General features: G+C 45.9%; 1 protein-coding gene across 2 annotated transcripts in view; it reads left to right on the forward strand.

Moving 5' to 3' along the window:
* PPP2R5A (protein phosphatase 2 regulatory subunit B'alpha) overlaps positions 1 to 21,166 on the forward strand; it is a 120,878-nt gene that overhangs the window by 95,910 nt on the left and 3,802 nt on the right. For both annotated transcript variants that reach the window (XM_075925151.2, XM_006135173.3), the window contains 3 exons: positions 13,548 to 13,598; positions 14,626 to 14,745; positions 14,844 to 14,971. In XM_075925151.2, the coding sequence (XP_075781266.1) occupies positions 13,548 to 13,598; positions 14,626 to 14,745; positions 14,844 to 14,971 (299 nt within the window). The remainder of the gene's footprint in view (positions 1 to 13,547; positions 13,599 to 14,625; positions 14,746 to 14,843; positions 14,972 to 21,166) is intronic.

Below are 21,166 nucleotides of genomic sequence, written 5' to 3' on the forward strand. Positions count from 1 at the left end.
CACGGGGATCTGTTGTTCTCAGCATATAACTTACTTACTTTTTTCATGAATCTCAACTTGGGATTTTCCTGATTAATACTGTGATCATGATCACTCTCATTCACTTTTCATTGAAGTGGTACTCTGTTCTCCAGCAGCAGGTGCTTCCTTCCTAGAATGAGGACTTCTTCTTCAAGTGGTGTACCCATGGGTGCTCCACTCTGGGTGCTGGTGCATCCTTATGCCGGTGACCGGAGATTTTTCTAGCTGTATCCACCGTGCACGTGCTATGGCACCCTCTTGTGCCATTGGTGTAGGTTAGGCGCGCGCCCGGCACGGCCCCTCAGTTCCTTCTCTACCGTCCTTGGCAGCAGACAGAGCTTCTCTCCTTCTACTGTTTCTATCGGGGGAAAAAAAAATTCTCCTCTAGAGGCCTGCCGCTTTTTGCTGAACCTCATGCCGGGGTCTCCCAGCTTCAAGATTCTAAGTGAATAAAGGGTCTTAGGGAATTGCACTGGATACAAAAGTGCCCTCACTGCTCTAAGTTGACGGCAAGAGCTTGTTGCAACCAAGCTAACAGGTTGAAGACTTTACCATACGAAAAGTGTCTCCAAACCGTCTTCCAAGGATACTCCAGCAGTCCCAAAATCTGCTTCTCAGCCAAAAGGCATGGACAAAATTGTTCCTCTACCTCTTCTGGCACGTCTCTTTCAAAAATGAGACCGTCTCCAGCCCGATCTCTATCCTCAGCACCAACAGCCTTGAGGGTCAGCACCTCGGATAGGCCCAGCACATCAGGTGCTGCAACTCCCAAGATACCGGCACCGCCTAAGAGAGCACACTCGGAGCCCAAGCAGAAACAAGCAGCACCATCTGCATCGACTGCACTGCTGGACTACCCTAAGGACCACTCTGCACCAAAACTGCTTCTGTTGGCACCGGCCTTGTTATCTAAGAGACTGAGATGCTGCCTCCTGACCAAGTGGCACCACCAACACCATCGGCACTGAGTAGACCGCATACCTCGGCACCGTCCCAAGAGCACCCATGGCACAAAACTCTTGCCAGGAGCCGCATGTCACCAGCACCGATATCTCCGGGCTCCTCTGTACAGTTAGATGTGCTCACTTAGATCACCGAATCTGTCCCACTCCCCAGGCGAAGTGGGCAACGACCCTTGGAGCCATTTTTCCTCCCAACAATACAGCCCAGCTCATAGATCTCCATGTTATATGCACCATTACAATTATCTGCCACTGCCATATGCTGGGCAATGGCAACCATGGGACTCACGTCCTCATAGGAAGAGCCATCACACCGGTCCTTCCACCATATCTAAACTACCACCTGGTTCTCCTCAGCTTATGACTTCGGCAGCAGAGCCTAACTCCCCAGCCCAAGCGGACATAGAGGACTCTTTGTCAGAGGGCAAGGACAGGTCCCCGCACACAACTCATCCTCCTCACCAGACAAGGCAATTATTTCCAACACCCCACCACCAGACAATGATTCAAAAAAGTTCCAAGATCTTTTTAAAAGGGTAGCTCTTGTATAAAACTGTGCCCTACAAGAAGTACAAGAAAAACAGTTCCGCCTTTTGTGAACCTTACAGCCTCCTACCTCCTCCGGAATAGCCCTCCCTATGGACGAAGCTATTATGGATTCAGGAGACATTATTTGGCAGACCCCAGCATCCATCACTCCAACCAACAAAAGAGTGAATTGGAAATACTTTATTACACCAAAAAGAATGGACTTCCTTTTTACACATCCTCCACCAAATTCCCTGGTAATTGATTCCTTCAGACATAAAGCCTAATATCAGATCAACACCACATGATAAAGACCATAAAAAATGGACATTGTGGTTGTAAGGTGTACTCTTCCCTACTCTGCTCCTTAGAGCAGAAAATTATACTGCCATGCTTGTGGATTACAACTATTCTAACTACTCAAAACTGCAAGAGCTTACTCAACACCTACCAGAACACAGAAGGCCTATTCTCCTCAGCATCATGCAGGAAGGCCATATAATTTCTCACATCACTCTGCAGTCCGCAATGGCTGTAGCAGATATGGCTGCACGCGTCACAGCTTCGGCTGTTGTGATGCACAGAATATCTTGGCTCCAAGCACCTGGGGTCCCGAGGTAATTACAGTAGAAGGTCAAAGATCTACCCTTTGATAAAACAAATCTCTTTGCTGCAAAAACAGATGAAGTACTTCATTCCATGAAGGACTCCCGTACCACCCTGAGAACTTTGGGGATGTATACGCCCCCATTTAAGAGAGCCAGATATAACAATTACCAGAGGGCAAGAAAGCCATACAGACGACAACCTAGGTACGATTTCCACTGAAAATAAAGGCCTCAGTGTTGCAGGCCACAACGTCAGCAGAAACATCAAACGGTATCTACTCAACCATCCACATCCAAACAGCAGATTTGAAGATTTGGTCAAGAGCCAGAAAGCCTTGTGGTCACACCACCGACCAATTGCCCACAATTCAATCACTGCCTCTGCCCCTTTTTTTCAACAGTGGGCTCAGATAACATCGGACAGATGGGTCCTAGAGCTCATTCAACATGGTTACTTACCAAGTCCGTTACCATTCCACTGCGGGTCCTTGACTCCCTACACTGGTGAATGAATCCACACAGTGTATTAACTGGAGTGCCATTTCAGCAATATACCCCCACACTTACCATGATGACCGATGCATCGCTCCTAAGATGGGGGTGTCCATCGGAGAATCCTCACAGCCCAAAACAAATGGTCCTTTACAGAGCAAACACTCCATATCAACCTTTTAGAATTACGAGCGGTACACTATGCATGCCAACATTTCCTACGTCGTATAGCTCACGAGACTATCAACGTTATAATGGACAACACTTGCATGTATTACATCAATCGGTAAGGAGGTGCACGATCCCTGTCCCTATGTGCGGAGGCTCTCAAATTGTGGAATTGGTGCCTGAAGCACCAGATCACCCCGGTTGCTTCTTACCTCCTAGGGGTGTTAGTTACAGCACATGCCCTCAGTTGCAAGTTGTATGATCATCAAGAGTGGGAGATGGACAGGCATGCCCTCGGTTACGTGTTTCGCCAATGGGGTCAGCCAGACATAAACCTCTTCGTGACCAGAAACAACCAGAAGTGTCATCTTTACTGTTTCAGAGCAGCTTTAGGGAAGCACTCCCTGGGGGATGCTTTCTCCATCAATTGGGACACATCCTCTGCTCTATGCATTCCCACTCCTTCCCATACTCCAAAGAGTCATCATCAAGATCAGAACATATCAAGCTCACGTGATACTTATTGCACCAGAATGGTCAAAGCAAACATGGTATCCTTACCTCCGCAGGATGACAGTCTCAGATCCATACGCTTTTCCGCCTCAATGCAGTCTTCTCTCCCAGAATCCCGGGACAATTTTCTATGCAGAACCCCACAAACTTCACCCCCACACCTGGCTCCTTCATGGTTTCAGGATGACAAAAAAACCTGTTCAGAAAGATTGAAAGAAATACCGATCAACAGCAGAAGACAGTTCACCAGGAAAACATACCTCTATGAATGGAAGAGATTTTCCCAGTGGCTCAAATGCACTCACTCTACAAACCCAGAGACTGCCCTCCCCCCCTCCTACTGGACTATCTCTTGCACCTGAAGGAATTGGGCCTGCCTCTGAGTACTATTGGCAGCTTTCCATCGCATCACAGAAGGCGCTTCTTTCCTTGCCCACCCAATCACTAGGAGATTCCTCAAGGGTCTACAAAACACCTTTCCATCCGTTTGCCCGCCAGTTCCCATCTGGGACCTAAATCATGTAGTTAAGAGCTTGACAAAGCGACTTGCCCCTGGTCATACCTATCAATGAAAGTCTCCTTCCTGGCCGCAATAACCTCCAATAGGAGAGTAGGAGAACTCACCACCCTAATGGTGGATCCCCCTTACACGGTTTTCACCAAGGACAGAGTTACACTCCGGCCCCACCTTAAATTCATCCTGAAAGATTCTTCCCATTCCACATCAACGATCCCATACTCTTACCTGCCTTTTTTCCTAAGCCGCATGCTGACCCGGTGCATGCTGTTTGGCACACCCTCAACGTCTGCAGAGCGCTTGCATTCTACATTGACTGGACGATGGCCTGGCGAACATCCCCTAAACTCTTCCTCTCCTACACAGAATGATCCAAAGAACAAGCTGTCTCTTCGTAGAGGATCTCTAAGTGGATCTCCTCATGTATCCACACATGCTACACCATCCACAATAAAGAACCACCTGAGGTCATCAAAGCCCATTCCACCAGGGCCATGTCTTCTTCTACTGCCTTCCTCAACAATGTTCCCTTCGAGGACATTTGTAATGCAGCCACATGGTCATCAGACCACACCTTGGCACAACATTACACTCTCCCATCTTCCATTGCATCATCTATGGCAGTGGAACACACAGTATTATCCTCAGTGAAAAACATAGGGCTCCAAGCCCATCTCCACAAGCCGACAACTGCTGTGAAGTCACCCAGAGTGGAGTATCTACTGGGACACCACTAGAAGAAGAAAAAGTTCTTCTTCGAGTGATGTTCCCGTGGGTGCTCCATTGTTGGTGTCGGGCTCATCCTGGCGCCGCAGCTCGGAGATTTTCATGAGCAGTTGCTAGCTGGACTGCGCATGCGCGGCGCGCACTGCGGGCTGTTCATGTCCTTTTGATCTGTTGTGCAGCCTGGCTCCCACCAGTTCCTTCTTTGCCACCCCGATACCACCGGCACTGGTACAAAAGCACATACTGACGTCAACACCATCACCGACCACACCAGCACCGACAAAACCAACATCGGTGCTGACTGCAACAGCATGGGAGCCCACGGCACTGACTTTACCGGTGCAAACTACAGTGACACGGACACACTTGGCACTGACAACAGCGGCATGGGAAACTTCGGTGCTGCACTCTTCTCCTACTAGATCAACAAGGCAGTTTTCTCCTCCATACAGTCCTCCAACTCCTCCGGCACCGAAGAAAGTAACTTGCAAATCCGATCCTCCAGTGCAGCGAAGCCCTGAGTACATTGACTTTCTCTTCAGCGCAGTCTTCACTGCGCTCTCCACGCTCACCATACTTGACCAGAGTGCACAGAGACAGAGTGTATCGCCACAGTGGACATTACAGATCTAGATATGACCTATTACCATCACCGTATAGGTCTTATGCAACCCACTCCCCACCCCCTTCGTCAAGGGGCTCCCCTCGCTTTCCATACTCCCTACAGTCACCAGCGAGTTTACTACAGATACAGAGCCCCATCGAGACATATTTCATGATGCCGTAGCCCTGTTTACCGTCAGCACTACACTCACCATGGGTCTATTCAGTCTCATCATGGCCAGGAGCACCATAGTCTTCGTCTTTTCCTTTACCTGGGGACCATTCAGCACCTGATGACCTCAACCGATTTCAGGACCTCTTCAAGAGGGTGGCCACCTCCCAAGACATTCAATTATTAGAGGTGCCAGAAAAGCAACATAAACTCCTTCAGAACCTGCAGCCCTCCCAATGAGGTAGAGTTGCAATACCAATAGACGAGGTCATTATGGAGTCTGCGGATGAGATATGGCGGACCCCTGCCTCAGTATCCCCAATTAACAAAAGGGCTCATAAGAGATATTTTGTCCCTCAGAAAAGGGCTGATTTTCTATTCCCTCATCCACAGCCAAATTTGCTGGTCGTCGATGCTGTCCAGCACAGATCCAAGCTTCCACAACACAGACCCAATAACGACAAGGACAACAAGTGAATGGACCTATTTGGTAGAAAGCTCTATTCTTCCACTACCCTCCTCCTTAGAATAGCCAACTACTCAGCTCTAAAATTAAATGCCCTAATGAAACACCTGCTGGACTCAAAAAGGTCCATACTAAAATCAGTTGTTCAGGAAGGCTACACTTCATCCAGAACAGCACTCCAGATTGCACTGGATGTGGCCGATACAGTGCCCAGAGCAACTGCCACCTCTTTGAGGAGGAGGAGGGCATCCTGGCTTCAATCCGCTGGAGTTCCCCGTGAACGACAATCAAAGGTGGAAGATCTTCCCTTTGATAAATTGAAACTATTTGCAGAAAGTACTGACGTCCTCCATTCAAGCAAGGACTCCAGGACAACTCTATGCACATTGGGGATGTATGCACCACCCTACCGTCGTAAGCGTTATACCCTATACCAAAAGCATTGCGACTTTGCATACCAAAGATATAACCAACGTAATTTTGACCAGTCCAGAACCAAATAGTGGCCTCAGCGCAGGCGGCCACAGATCAACCACAACACCAACAGCCAGGCCGCTAAGCAGCAAATTTGATCTGTTGGTCAAGGGCTTGCAGGATATTCCCATCTCCCACCAACCATCACACTGCGGTCTACTTTTCCATCGCTGCCGACATTGTTGGGATGCCATCGCGTCAGACCATTGGGTACATGAACTGATAACCTCAGGGTATACCATTCCATTCTCCAAAATACCTCCAACTTCCCCACCCTCCCTGTCCCTTTTCAGGGACCCCTTGCACAAGAGTCTCCTTAGACAAGAGGTACAGCGACTACTAAACTTGGGAGCTATAGAGATCCTTCCCAAGGATTTTCAGGGCAGAGGTTTTTATTCACGTTACTTCCTCACCCCAAAAAAGACGGGAAGATGGAAACCTATTTTAGATCTTCACAGATTGAACCGCTACCTTCAGAAACAAAGATTCAAAATAGTTACCCTAGTAGCTATAATCCCAGCGCTGGACAAGGGAGATTGGTTTGCAGCCCTTAACCTGCATGACACATACTTTCATGTAGCTATTCATCCGGCAAACAGGCGCTTCCTTCATTTCACAATAGGACTGGATCACTACCAGTGTACCACTATTGAGTGCTTCCATTCAGCCTTTATTCTGCACCCAGAGTATTTTCAAAGACTCTGGCGGTGGTAGCATCATACTTACGCAGACACTAGGTCATTATATTCCCTTACCTGGATGATTGCTGGATCAAAGACACATCGGAATCAGAGACACGTTGCATGATATCAGCCACAAGACACACATTCGAACTCCTGGGGCTTTTACTCAATGTACAGAAGTCAACTTTGCTACCTACACAGGACATAGAATTTATAGGTGCCTGGCTAGACACCGTGGCAGCAAGTGCATGCTTACCATTGCAGAGGTTCCATGTCATTCAGGACCTTGTTATGACTATTACAGTCAGCCCTACAGTCTCCATACTCACATGCCTCCAACTAATGGGTCATATGGCCACCACCACTTTCATAGTCAATCGCACACGCCTCTACTTTCGATGCCTACAACACTGGATTGCTACGGTTTACTCCCATCAAAAGGGACAGGCACACAAGCGGGTATCCCCCACCACCACCACCACCACATGTGCTACGATCCCTTGTATGGTGGACCAAGCCTTCCAATTTCTTAGCAGGTTGCCTTTCCATCGAGATCAACCTTTGATACACATAATCACAGATGCTTCCCTCATTGGATGGGGCACCCACGTGGACACAATGTCAATCCAGGCCAGATGGTCTATGTGGGAGACCACATATCATATCAATCTGTTAGAACTTGGAGCAGTTTCCAACGCTTGCAGACACTTCCAGAGTCACATACTTGGCAAGGTGGTCGGGATATTGACCGACAATATCGCAACAATGTTTTACATCAATTGTCAGGGAGGTGCTCGATCCCAGTCCTTATGCACCAGTTCAGTTGTGGAACTGGGGCATATGAAGCAACGTCACTGTAGTTAGTAGCCTCGTGCTTACCCGGAATAAACAATATAACGGCAGATGTGCTCAGCAGACACTTCCCCCAGATTGTGAATGGGAACTGCAACTCCATTATCTCCAACCCATTTTCCACCAATGGGGATTCCCAGAGAGAGATCTCTTTGCATCCTCCAAAAAGAGGAAATGCCAACGATACTGTTGCAGGGAAGGCATTGGCCAGGGATCCCTAGGAGATGCCTTTCTCCGCACTTGGAGGGGACCTCTTCTGTATGCGATCCCTCCCATACCTCTCATCTCCTGAGTTCTAGAGAAGATCAGTACAGACAGAGCCACAGTAATACTTATTGCACCATTCTGGCCTCGACAGGTATGGTTTCCATATCTGTATCGGATGTCTCCTCGACTTCCCTACCATCTTCCAATCCTGACTCAGAGGTCAGGGACTTTACTCCATCCTCATCCGCACGTCCTGAAGTTGACGACATGGTTCCTTGTTGGTTCTACCACGCTGGGTTACAATGTTCAGACCAAGTGAAAGAGGTCTTTCTACATAGCAGGAAACAATCCACCCAATCTAATTATCTGTATAAATGGTGTAGATTCATATCTTGGTGCTCTGACCACAACCTAGAACCAAGCATAACACCTTTGAAAGTATCCTGGTCTACGTCTTAGCACTTAGAGATTCTGGCCTTGTCCTGGCATCAATAAAAGTGTATTTGGCTGCAATCACTGCCTTTCATCAGCCTATAGAGGGATTCTCAATCTTCTCCCACCCTACGACAAGAAGATTCCGTAAGTGTATCATCAACCTATATCCACTACGAAGACCGCCACTGCTGCTGTGGAGCCTAGAAATGGCGTTGGATATTCTAGTCCACACCCCCTTTGAACCTCTCGCAATCTGTTTGCTTTATATGATGTTGCTGATAGTAATTTTCCTATTGATAGAAATGTAGTCGTGTTAGTCTGGTGTAGCTGAAACAAAAAACAGGACTATGTAGCACTTTAAAGACTAACAAGATTGTCTATTAGGTGATGAGCTTTCGTGGGTCAGACCCACTACCTCAGATTTAAAAAAAAAAAAGGTAGTGGGTCTGGCCCATGAAAGCTCATCACCTAATAAACCATCTTGTCAGTCTTTAAAGTGCTATATAGTCCTGTTTTCCTATTGGTGATTACTTCTACCCACAGAGTGAGTGTGAGTTGGCAGCCCTAATGGCAGCTCCACCATATGCTGTTTTCAGTGAGGACAGGGTGGTGCTGCGCCCTCCTCCAGCTTTCATTCCCAAAGTGTGTTCCGCATTTCATGTGAATAAACCAATTGTACTCCCTACCTTCTATCCCAAACTGCACCAAATGGCTACTGATGCAAGGTTTCATCTGCAGAACATATGCAGGACATAAGCCTTTTACGTTGACAGGACAAAATCCTTCCATCAATCAGATCACCTACTCATTTCTGTCTCCGGGTGTACTAAAGGGAAACTCCTATCATCACAAAGAATTTCCAACCTCATCATATCGTGCATCAAACAATGTTATACTCTAAGAAACAAACCACTGCCTCAGACTCCAAGAGCATGTTCTACAAGAGCTATGGCAGCATCAATGGCATTCCTTCGTGGTGTTCCCCTTAGAGAGAGATGCAGGGTGGCAGTATGGGCCACCAATGATACCTTTATGAAACATTATGCAATTCTACAGTCTCAAGCACAAGATACAGCAGTGGCCTCTACCATCCTCTCTACAATAGTTAGACCATTAATCCGAGGCCCACCTTCCACTTGCTACATACTCACCAACAGTGGAGCACCCACAGGGACACCACTCGAAGGAGAAGAAGTTACTTGCCTTGGTGTAGTAACAATGGTTCTTCGCGATGTGTGTCCCAGTGGGTACTCCATGACCTGCCCACCTCCCTGCTTCGAATTCTCCAATTATATCTTTCAGATACCAGGGCGGACTTGAGGTGGCGGAAGCCGGACTGCGCGACAGATCAAAAGGGCACGTGCCGCATATGTGCAGTCCAGCTAGCAACTGCTCATGAAAATCTCCAAGCTCCAGCACCGAGACAAGCCCGACATCAACAGTGGAAGCACTCACAGGGGGACACATCTTGAAGAACCATTGTTACCACACCAAGGTGAGTAACTTCTTCTTACTCACCTTGTACAGTAACGGTGGTTCTTCGAGATGTGTCTCTCCCCTCCCCCCCCATGGGTGCTCCACTACCTTCCCTCCTTCCCCTGCTTTGGAGCCCCATGCTCTAATAGCACGGATAGAGAAGGAACGGAGGGGCTGTGTGCACACTTAATGGACACCAATGGCACAAAGGGGTGCCATGGCGTGTCCAAGGCACGGTAGATACTGCTCGAAAAATCTCCAGTCACTGGCGTGAGGACTCACCAGCACCCAGAGTGGAGCACCCATGAGGACACACATCTCGAAGAACTACTGTTACTGCACAAGATGAGTAACACTTTCTTTTATGGATCTTCAAAGTCAGAGGCTATGGTAATGTTGAAAATATGAACCAGTGCAGTGGTGCATGCCAGAATTTACAGAAAACCTGAATAGTTCTATGAGATGTATGACCTGCCCTGTTTCATCTCCAAGGTCTTATGGATTTAGTGGTTGCTAAATTTGGCATTTTTCCAAGTTTAACTTGAAAATTAGCCTTTTTTAATACATAGTCTTCTACAGCATGTTTCCTCATCTCATAAGAAGATGGTTTATCATAAGAAGAGAAGGAGTATGCTATGGAATGTACTGTTCCACTAGAGCCCCATAGTTTGGCCAGAGACTGAGGATTTAGTCCCTATTTAGTCTCTTTTTCACACATCTTGGAATGCTTGCTTTTGCTTTTTATGTTACAATTTGAATTAATGCTTGCTACTGCTGCAACGTATCCTTCCATTCAAAAACCTCTGTTCGTATTTGCTCAAAATATGTATTTCTTAGTGATCTGGTCCATATTTTTATCTGTGGTACTGTCTGTTTTAGGGACTTAAAATTACTTTTTCTTTGAGTCCATAGGACAGTTTTATCTGTACTACCTTTGCATGAGCATTGCATTGAGAAAGTGAGGTCATGCTGCTAATGGAAAATCCTCATTATTTTGTTTTATTTTTAACAAAACACTGTGATGTGCTCATAGTTAACCTCTTCTTAGGAGGAGGCTTAATTCTTCACGAGGTCATCTGAATTTCTGTTTCAAATAGTTCATCAGTCTTTTCTAAAACTCAAAATGTAGTAGGAGAATCCAGGCTATGTATAATACATTAGTTCACAAGAGATGCAAGCTAGTCACCAAGTAAAACAAGGGAAAAAATCATGAAGCCTCCCAACTGGCTGCCACTGGGAATAAATCCAGTGGGGGAATTAGACTCTGTTTGCAGATTGTCCAAGTAGACCAAGCTCTCATTTCAGTCCTGTTATGATCAACCTGGTCTGATTGGGACTAGGACAAGAAGCAATGGGCTTAAATTGCAGCAAGGAAGGTTTAGGTTGGACATGAGGAAAAAAAAAATTCCTAACTGTCAGGGTGTTAAACACTGAAATAAATTGTCTAAGGAGGTTGTGGAATCTCCATCACTGTAGATATTTAAGAGCAGGTTGGATAGACATTTTTCAGGAATGATCTAGACGGTGCTTGATCCTACCATGAGGGCAAGGGACTGGACTTGATGATCTCTCGAGGTTCCTTCCAGTTCTAGTATTCTATGGTTCTATGACTACCAGAAGATTGGGGGCCCTTTCTTTGAAGTCAGACTCTCATGCCTGAAATACAGGTTGGATCTCCCTGGTCTGGCACCCTTGAGACCTGAGTTGTCCTGGACCAGGGAGTTTGCCAGACCAGGGGCTGTCAGTGCTCCTCTGTTTGTTGCCCCGTTCGTGGGCTCCTCTCCTTAGGGCTCCTTGCCCTAACACTGCCTGGCACAGCTTTCCATCTTGCTGCCCACCTACTACTCCAGGGTCTCCCAGGGTTCCTTGCGGGGATTGCTTGGCCACTGCTGGCCCTGCTGCTGCATGGTGTTCCTAAGGGTTCCCAGCTGAGGCCACCTGGCTGCTCCTGGACCTGTTACTGCTGGATGTTCCCCAGACGGTGTGTCTGAATGCCCCGCTGCCGTTGGGGATTCCAGCCGCCTGCCTCCACCAGCCCTGCTTCAGCCGTGGGCTTCCCTGGCAGAGGCTGCCCGATCACCCTGGCTCTGCTACCGCTGGGGGTTTGCCGGGATTCCTGGCTGGGGCGGGCTGGCTGGCTGTCAACAGCTCCACTGCAACTGGGCGGGAGCTCCCAAAATGCTGTCTGGCCCCACTAATTCCCAGGATGAAGGTCCCCAGCTGCCACCTGGCCCTACTGATGCTGGGAATTCTGGCCACCTGCTTCCACCAGTCCCACTTCAGCTGGGGGTTCCCCCGCAGAGGCAGCTCAGTCAATCTGGCCTCTCTGCCCATGGTGGTTTGCTGGGATTCCTGGCTGGGGCTGCCCAGCTGTTGACAGCTCCACTGCAACTGGAGGTTCTGTGGCTGGGACTCCCAGTCAGCTGGCCCCACTAACACCAGCAGTTCCCTGGCTAGGGCAGGGCTCCCCAGATGCTTCCAGGGCTCCCCAGCTCCTGTGTTGCTCCTGCCTCCAGGGTTCTTTGGTTCAGCAACATCCATCGCCCTGCTGGACCACAGATGTTGCCAGGCCTGAGAGTCCCATATTTGGGAGGTTCAACCTTTATCTCCATTTCTGAAAGATGTAAAATTGGTTCAGGTCCACATGAAATTCCTGTTTACATTTTTAGTCAGCACCACTCTCTCAACTAAGAAGCAAAATAAGATTTCCTAGAATAGTCCTTCAGTTTCTATTTTGGAGTTCAACTAGCTGGAGAAGATGTAACTTATAACTAAGTCTTCGTAGGGTCTCTATCAAGGTGCGTCTACCCTGCAGGGCTTATCTTGAAATAAGCTACACAAATTGAGCTACATCAATTGAGTATCTTATTTAAAAATAGCTTATTTTGAAATAGGGAGCATCTACTCAGCACTTACTTTGAAATAGAGCGCTCTTCCTCTGACTTCCCTTATTCCTCGTAGAATGAGGGTTACAGCAGTTGGAGTAAGAAGTCCTCCAGCTTGACAGTATTTTGACACTATTTCATAATAACTTCCGGATGTGTAGATGTGGACTGTTGTTTTTGAATAGCGCTAGTTATTTTGAAATTGTGTTGCAGTACCCCAAGTTTCAGAAAGTTAACTCCCAGAAAAGTTATTTGTATATATTTTCTCTGCAGTTAGTCATCTGTTTCCAGTTTGTCTCTTTTGGTATCTCACATAATAGAAAGGAATAAAAGGTGTTTTGGACTATGATTCTTCTTCCTCACCTTTTTTGACAGCTTTTCAGCTTTGAGAGAGCACATGGTCCAACAGCTACTGTGTTTTATATGGTTCCAGGTCTTGAGTTGCTGAGACAAGTGCTCCAGAAAGGATGGATTTCTAGGGGGAGGTCTAGCTACAAGCAGTAGTGGGTCTGTTTGGATGCTCAGAAAACTTTTTGAAGCAGTGTACATTTGATAGTAAAGCTGTTAAAGTATTCTGAACATAAGATAAAACTCCTGTCAGATGATCCAAAATGATTCAATCCCCTTTGAACTATAGTTTTGGGAAATATTAATCATAATATTAATTATTCTAATTTAATTTTAATATGTATTAAAATCTAGATGAATACATATTGGAAACTTGTTCTGGTTTAACTTTTTAAAATTTTATTATCATAGGTTATCAGAGGGTTGCTCAAATTTTGGCCAAAAACTTGCAGTCAGAAAGAGGTTAGTCTTGTTACTTATGTTTTAATAAATTATTCTCTTGTAATTGATATAAAAGAGTGATTTCTCAAGGCACTGAAGTTCACTGTACTAATTGCCACAAATTGTGCAAACTTACCTTATTTTAAATCTGGCAGCGCTACTAATTAGTACATGCTCTTCTATATGTTCATCACTAAATATTCCTATGGTAACATCATATTGAGAGGAATGCTCTCATTAAGTCCTGTTCTTTGGTAGGCATTAGTATAATTTTTCAAAACAAAGCTTTTTTTTAAGCATGTTAGTAGTTACAGTGAGTGCAGTCCATTTGCAGTGAGTGCTGACTTTGAACACTGTGAAAGTTTGACCAGGTTTTTGCCAGTGGCTGAAACATTAAATAAAAAGCTTCATTACTTTATTTTATTACAAAAAAAGTATACGTTGTAATTTCATGTGGAAGAATAATGTCTAATTCTTAAAATGTAATTTTAAAATGGTCTTGTGAAAAATACATTTTTCTAATTGGCTCTGTCCCAGGTAAAATAGTTAGGAGTTTTGTGACTTCATTTGCCAAAGAAACGTTATAATTCTATATGAAAGTGTGTGCTTGAAAACTCCTATGTGTCATCTTGTCTTTGATTTTCTGTGAAATGAAATGAAGCATTTGTAAAAAGAATCCAGAACAGAGAAGAGTAAGTCTATGCAGCGAAAGCTGAAGAAATATATTCTAGTTTTTATCTTCAAATAATCTTTTAAAAACAACCCTGAAGAATAGACAATACAAGATGATTGTCATACAGTATTCTAGCAACTGAAGTGAACAAGAAGCTCCCTTACCGAAAAAGAAGAAAAATTGTAATTAGATGACTTGCACAAGGTAGTGTGCCATAGCACACTATGCTGTATGATGATGTAATATACTTGTCAGTATGTACTCTATTTTAATGTTGTTCAGCTGGTGTCCTCAGTTTAGCTATGTGATAATTACATAAACTTTATACCTTCTGAATAGCAAATATAAATATAAAAACCTTTCTTTATAAAACAGGTGATGTTTTTAGGTGAAATTGAAGAAATCTTAGATGTAATAGAACCAACACAGTTCAAAAAAATAGAAGAACCTCTATTTAAGCAGATATCCAAGTGTGTGTCAAGTTCACATTTTCAGGTATTAAAATAGTATTTTCAACAACATTCCACATTTGCATTCTACATTAATTAGTACTATTTTGTTTTGTGGTTCTGATTCTGAAATGTGTATTTTAGGTTGCAGAAAGGGCTTTGTATTTCTGGAATAATGAATATATTCTTAGTCTCATTGAGGAGAACATTGACAAAATTCTACCAATTATGTTTGGTAGTTTATACAAGATCTCCAAAGAACACTGGAATCCGTATGTATTGTTTCTTTTGACATTTTTTAATTGCTAGAAATAAATTGTATTAGTGTATGTTCCTGTCTTAGGTTGTCATCATGCAGACATTTATGTAGTTGCTTAATTTGACACAGGTGAGAATCCCATTGACTTCAAAATGTCTAAGGAAATTGGATGGTGATGTGGTTTTTACACAAGTTTGACTTTGTGATCATTGTAAAATGACATAGTAACTAACACTAGAAGACTTACCTGGCATTGCCCAGATCCTTCAGAGTAGAGGGCTAGTGGTGTGAGAGGTTCAGGAGTCAGGGTAGGGCCATGGATATGTAGGGGGCAGAGCTGGAAGCATGGGGGTGCAGGAGTCAGGGTGTGGTTTTGAGGAGGGGACAGGGGAGGGAGCAGGCAAAGTGGCATCTCCTAGCCCCAACTGACCACTCTTGGTGGTGTAGCTGCCCCCAGTGGTTACTCTGCAGTACAGCTCTCCCCTGTGCTGCCAGTGGTCACTATCAGTATCATGTTCCTCCTCTCTGTGCCCTCTCCCTTTCCATGTTATGGAAAACAGTCCCATACCCAGCATTTCCCATTTTCCTGGCACAGTCAAACCCTGACCTTACTTTAAGTTAGAATAGGAGGAAACTAAGGAAATTTGGTGCTCCTAGGTCTTATTGTTTAGGAAGAGCTTTTGAACAACATTCGCTGGCAAACTGACATGCACATTTCTAAAATATATAGATAACTTAGGAAACTTCTAATACACCTTGATGCTTCAAAGTCCAAGGAAAGGACCATGAATCACAGTATTTTGCAACATCTACATCAAGTTTGTCCTGCTTGACTTCCACGGGACCCTGGGGATTGATAGCACTACTGGAAAGGCATAGATGAGCACCCCAATCATAGAATGAGAAGAAATTGTCTGAGAAGGAACCCTTGTCTAGACTCTGAATGGTGCAGAACTGCTGGCATTTACTGTTCTGCCTGAACATGAACAGGTCCACCTGGGGAGTCCTTCTCCTTCCCCTTCTCTCCCCCCCCCATCCCTGCCATTTTTCTCCCCTCTGGTAAAAGAAGAGGAAAAGAAGTAAAGATGACCTGCTTGCTTCTGCATTCCTCATTGCTAGAGATTGATCTGCCCCCAAACCTGACTTGGGGGCATTCTTAGCTCTACTAGCTCTGAGAAGTGCCTCTCCTTTAAGCAGTTTCTAGAATAACCAGACACTCGCACTGTGTCTGATGCCTGGGACAGCCTCATAGAAATGCTTCAACTACCACAGGAATTGGGAGCTGAAGTTTTAAACTCCTTCTTAGAGAGAAGGCACTTCAGTCTCCAGGTGATTCCTGATGGACTATCCCCAAAACCTTTAACTTCACTGAGGGTAGAGTCATTGTTAAAAATCCACAGCAGACTGCTCATGCAAGCTCAGAGACATTAGCAGCCAGAGGTGTTTCCCCAGAGCTGCAGTCTTGGTATTGACAGAAGAACTAACTCTGAGTGGTTGGCTAGTCAGCAGGGGATGGGATGGGGAAATCCTCATATCTGCAAACTCCACAGGACAGAAAAACAAACTTGGCAACCAGAAGAGTTTCCCTAGAGCTGTCACCTCAGTACTGACCGAAGAATAAGCCTCCTGTGATTGCTCATGTGCATCAGGTGTGTGTGCTCCACATGCATAGTCATCAGAAAGCTTTTTCCCTAGTAGGATTCCATAGGTTGATAGTGGATACCCCTAGAGTGGCACCAGTATGATACGGTTATATAGTCCACTGCCAACCTGCCCCTCCCTCAGTTCCTTCTTACAGCCAGTGATGGTCATTGAAGCTCTTTCTTCTCTTTCATCAAGCAAGTGCTAGTCCCTAGCTTTGTTTTGTAGATAGTTCATTAGTAGTTTATAGTTATCTGCAGGGAGTCCTTATTTTCCTCCCTGCCGTCAGGGTCAGGGCATGCCTCTGCTTTACAGTTTTAAACTGTGCAAGGAGTGCACCAAGTTTATCCCTATTGGTGACCAACACATCTCCTGTCTTGTGTTTGGGAGTGACTCACCTTGCAGACAAATGCAAGATCCGCAAAGCATTTACATCAAGGACTCTGAGAGACAGGGAGTTTTGCCTCCAGAACATCCTAATGGAGGTCTCCCTGAACCTTTGAAGGCCACAGGACTGGATCAGTCGGCCTCCTTAAGAAGTATGCCATCGTCAGTACAGAGTGCACCAGCTCTGCGTAAGGAGTCTGAGAAGATCTCTCAGCATTGACGGTCCCAAGGACTAAAGGCCACGTTCTGGCACGGCTTCCATTCTTCGGTGCAGAGGAAGCAGCAGAGGCAGTAAAAGGGAAGGTCTCCTACTTTAAAAGCATGCAAGTCTAATGGTCACATCTGTAGCCAGAGCATCCTGCCAAACAGCCTGCCCTCCAAGCACTGTTGACTCCAGCACCACAGCTGGTTCCATCGAGTTCAGTATTGATGGATTCTCTGTCTAGAGAGAACCAGATGGGAGATGTGGACATGCTGTCCACCCCTGAGCTCTATGAAGTGGCTTTGGACCTCATTGAATTAATGTCTGGCCACTCCTGCCTACAAAGTCGAGGTTCAAGGTCGATGCCTTGGTTGAGGAGAGCAAAGTGATTTCAAGAATCTCTCTTCAGGTGGCTTTTGATGCAGTGGACTCTGCTACCTGTACGATGTCCACGGGCATCATCATGAGGTATAATTCATGGTTGCAGGTATCAGATATTTCACCAGAGGTCAGGCAGATGATTCAGGACTTACTGTTTGACTGCTCAGACCTGTTTGCAGAGCAGACTGACTCCAGGCTTCACAGCCTCAAGAACACTAGGGCTACATTAAAGTATCTGGGCCTCCATATGCCAGCTACCCTATGTAAACACTTTACCTCACCGCTGCCGCGTTATTACCCCTTGCACCAGAGACAGGACTCAGGTAGAAGGGGTAATAGAAAGAATCACAAATGCCCGCAAGCATGAACAGTGACAGTAGAGGGGGAGGAAACAGTCAGGGCTCTGCTTCATCTAGGCAATCCCCAGGGCCTAAGAACAACTTTTGAAACCACACTTGAGGGTGACATACAAATCTCTTTCCTGGACCTATCCCTATGTTTGGCAACCATGTATTCATTTTTTTATACCAGGCCTGGGCTCAGATCACATCCGACAGATGGGTTCTAGGCAGGGTCAGAATAGGATATTCTATTCCATTTCCCTCCCCGCTTCTTACCCTGTGCCCCATCCCTCTTCAGGGACCATTCCCACGAGCAGTTTCCTCTACAGGAGATTCAGTCACTCCTCTAGCTGGGAACAGTAGAGGAACTCCTTCATAAGTTCAGGGGCATGGGGTTCTACTCCGGTTACTTCCTTATTCCAAAGGCCAAAAGGCGATTACGCCCCATATTAGATGTCTGTGGTCTCAACTGGTACCTAAAAGCTAAAATTTCATATGGTTCACTGGATTCAATTATCCCCTCCCTGGATCTGGGAGATTGGTATGCCACCCTCGATTTGAAGGATGCATATTTCCATGTGTCTATAGTTCCAGCACATAGAAGGTTCCTTTGTTTTGTACTGGGGTCGTCCCACTACCAGTTCAAAGTTTTGCTGTTCGGCATGTTGGCTGCGCCCACTGTCTTCACAAAGTGCATGGCAGTGGTAGCAGTCTTCCTGAAGAGAAGCGAGGTTCAGATGTACCCTTACCTCAATGACTGGCTGATCAAGGGACTGTCCACGTCAGTTATGGACGGTCACATGGAACTGGTCAAAGTCATGTTTTGTTGCCTGGGCCTGCTGCTAAATATGCAAAAGTCTACCCTCGCCTCCATTCAGGTAGTACACTCAGGTGACAGAGTTCATAGGGGCCCACACAGTGGCAGCCAGAGCATCCCTCCCTCAGCCCCATTTTGAAAGCATGTGCAGCCTGTTAGTGTCTGGGGGTCTTCCCCATGACAATGGCCGGGACCTGTCGAAGGGTGTGTCTAGACTACATGCCTCCGTCGACGGAGGCATGTAGATTAGACAGATCGGCAGAGGGAAATGAAGCATAGGTGTATGCAGCCATTATGACCCAGCAATCTTAGGGTGTGTCTAGACTACATGCCTCCGTCGACGGAGGCATATACATTAGACAGATCGGCAGAGGGAAATGAAGCCGCGATTTAAATAATCGCGGCTTCATTTAAATTTAAATGGCTGCCCTGCTCTGCCAATCAGCTGTTTGTCGGCAGAGAGGGTCAGTCTAGACGTTCTCCTGTCGACAGAAAACCCTTTTGTCAACTGCCTCAGTAAACCTCATCCCACGAGGCATAACGGGGCGGTCGACAAAAAGATTTTCTGTCGACAGGGGAACGTCTAGACTGACCCGCTCTGCCGACAAACAGTTGATCAGCAGAGCAGGGCATCCATTTAAATTTAAATGAAGCCGCGATTATTTAAATCGCGGCTTCATTTCCCTCTGCCGATCTGTCTAATGTATATGCCTCCGTCGACGGAGGCATGTAGTCTAGACACACCCTAAGATTGCTGGGTCATAATGGCTGCATACACCTATGCTGTCCGGTTCGCCAGGCTACATTGCAGGCTTGGCTGGCCCAGGTGTACAAACCAGCTTGTCATCTGCTGGACAGTGCACCCGTTGATTCTGTGCACTCTTCAGTGGTGGTTGGACCCCATGAACATGTGGGAAAATGTTCTCTTTCATGCCCCTCACCTTGTATTGACACTAGTAATGGATGCCTTGGACTTTGGGATGGGGTGCTCATCTGGGTGAATTAAAGACACAGGACATGTGGTTGCAGGAGGAATGTCAATGCCTAGCAATGTCAAGGAGCTCAGGACTATTCGGTTGACCTGTGAGGCATTAGCCAATGAAATAAGGGGCAGGTGTGTTACGATCAGGGTGGACAACACCACAGCAATGTTTTATATCAGCAAACACAGTGGTGCTCATTCTTTTCCCCTTCATCAGGAGGCGCTCTTGCAGTGGGAACTGTGCGTCCGGAACAAAAAGCACCTGGTGGCATTGTATCTGCCTATGTTGTCAAGGGCACAATGTGCTTCCATCCAGAGTCCATATGCACTCAGTGAGGTTAATTTCTACCTTGGTCACATCCCTTATAGATATTCCTATCTCAGTAATCTATAGAGCAGCAACTTGAGCCTCTGCCTACACACACTCAGAACATTGTGATCACCAAAGATTTGGCTCTCATGCCATCTTTATTTCCGTAGTATTTTGTGTAGTAACAGACTTCACTCTGAAGTTCCGGTCTCCAGTGATGAGTAGTACTGCTTGGAGTCACCTACAGTGGAGCACCCAAAGACACACTATTCAAAGAAGAGGAGGAAGTTACCTTGTGTAATGATGGTTCTTCAATAAGTCTGTCCTTATGGGTGCTCCACAAACCACCCTTCTCCCCTCTAGTTCAGAGTTCTATATAGGGATCTGTGGTAGAGAAGGAAGTGAAAGGCTTTCACCCATGCAGTGCTAGATAGCCTCGAGGTATATCACGAGGGAGAGAACACAGGCTCAAGGGGCGCTGCTACCAAAAATTTCCAATTAGAGACGCAGTGGCTCATATACCCCTACAATGGAGCACCTGTAGGGGGACACGTCTTGAAGAACCATCATTACTGTATAAGGTTAGTAACTTTCTCTTCTGTCATGTGTTTCTTAGAGCTTCATCAAAATTGAGGCCTGAAGTGAATTTTTTCCTCAGTCACAAGAGAAGTCATTGTTTTGCCCCAATTCTCATGATCTACATTATGCCATTAATAAGATAAGACGGTATAACTAGAGGATTAATAAGTTCAGAAAGGTTTCTTTTATTCTGGTTCCATCCTGCTAATCGAGATAAAAAGGGAAAAGTTTCCTTGATACTCCAGGATACAGATGTTTCAGAATTACATACTTCAAAATTACATTTTTTCCTCTAACTAGAAAACAAAAGTTTACTCGGCTTTAATCTGATGTTGAAGGAGAAAGCTTATGCTGTGGGTACTTGTAGGGATGCATTCAGTAAACATACTAAGTATTCTAAATTGGATTTTAAGGTTTCTTCTGGTGCTGTATTTGGGAAATGTTTTCCATCCTGGTAATTTGGGAGGGTAAATGGTAAGCGAACAAAATACAGTGAATCTTGGTTTCCTGTTTGTTTAGTATGATTGACTTGCTCTTTGAACTTCCTAAAGGCGAATGATAACTGTCA

Source organism: Pelodiscus sinensis, chromosome 3 (assembly GCF_052426305.1).
Source record: "Pelodiscus sinensis isolate ZL-2025 chromosome 3, ASM5242630v1, whole genome shotgun sequence".
Taxonomy (NCBI): Eukaryota; Metazoa; Chordata; order Testudines; family Trionychidae; genus Pelodiscus; species Pelodiscus sinensis.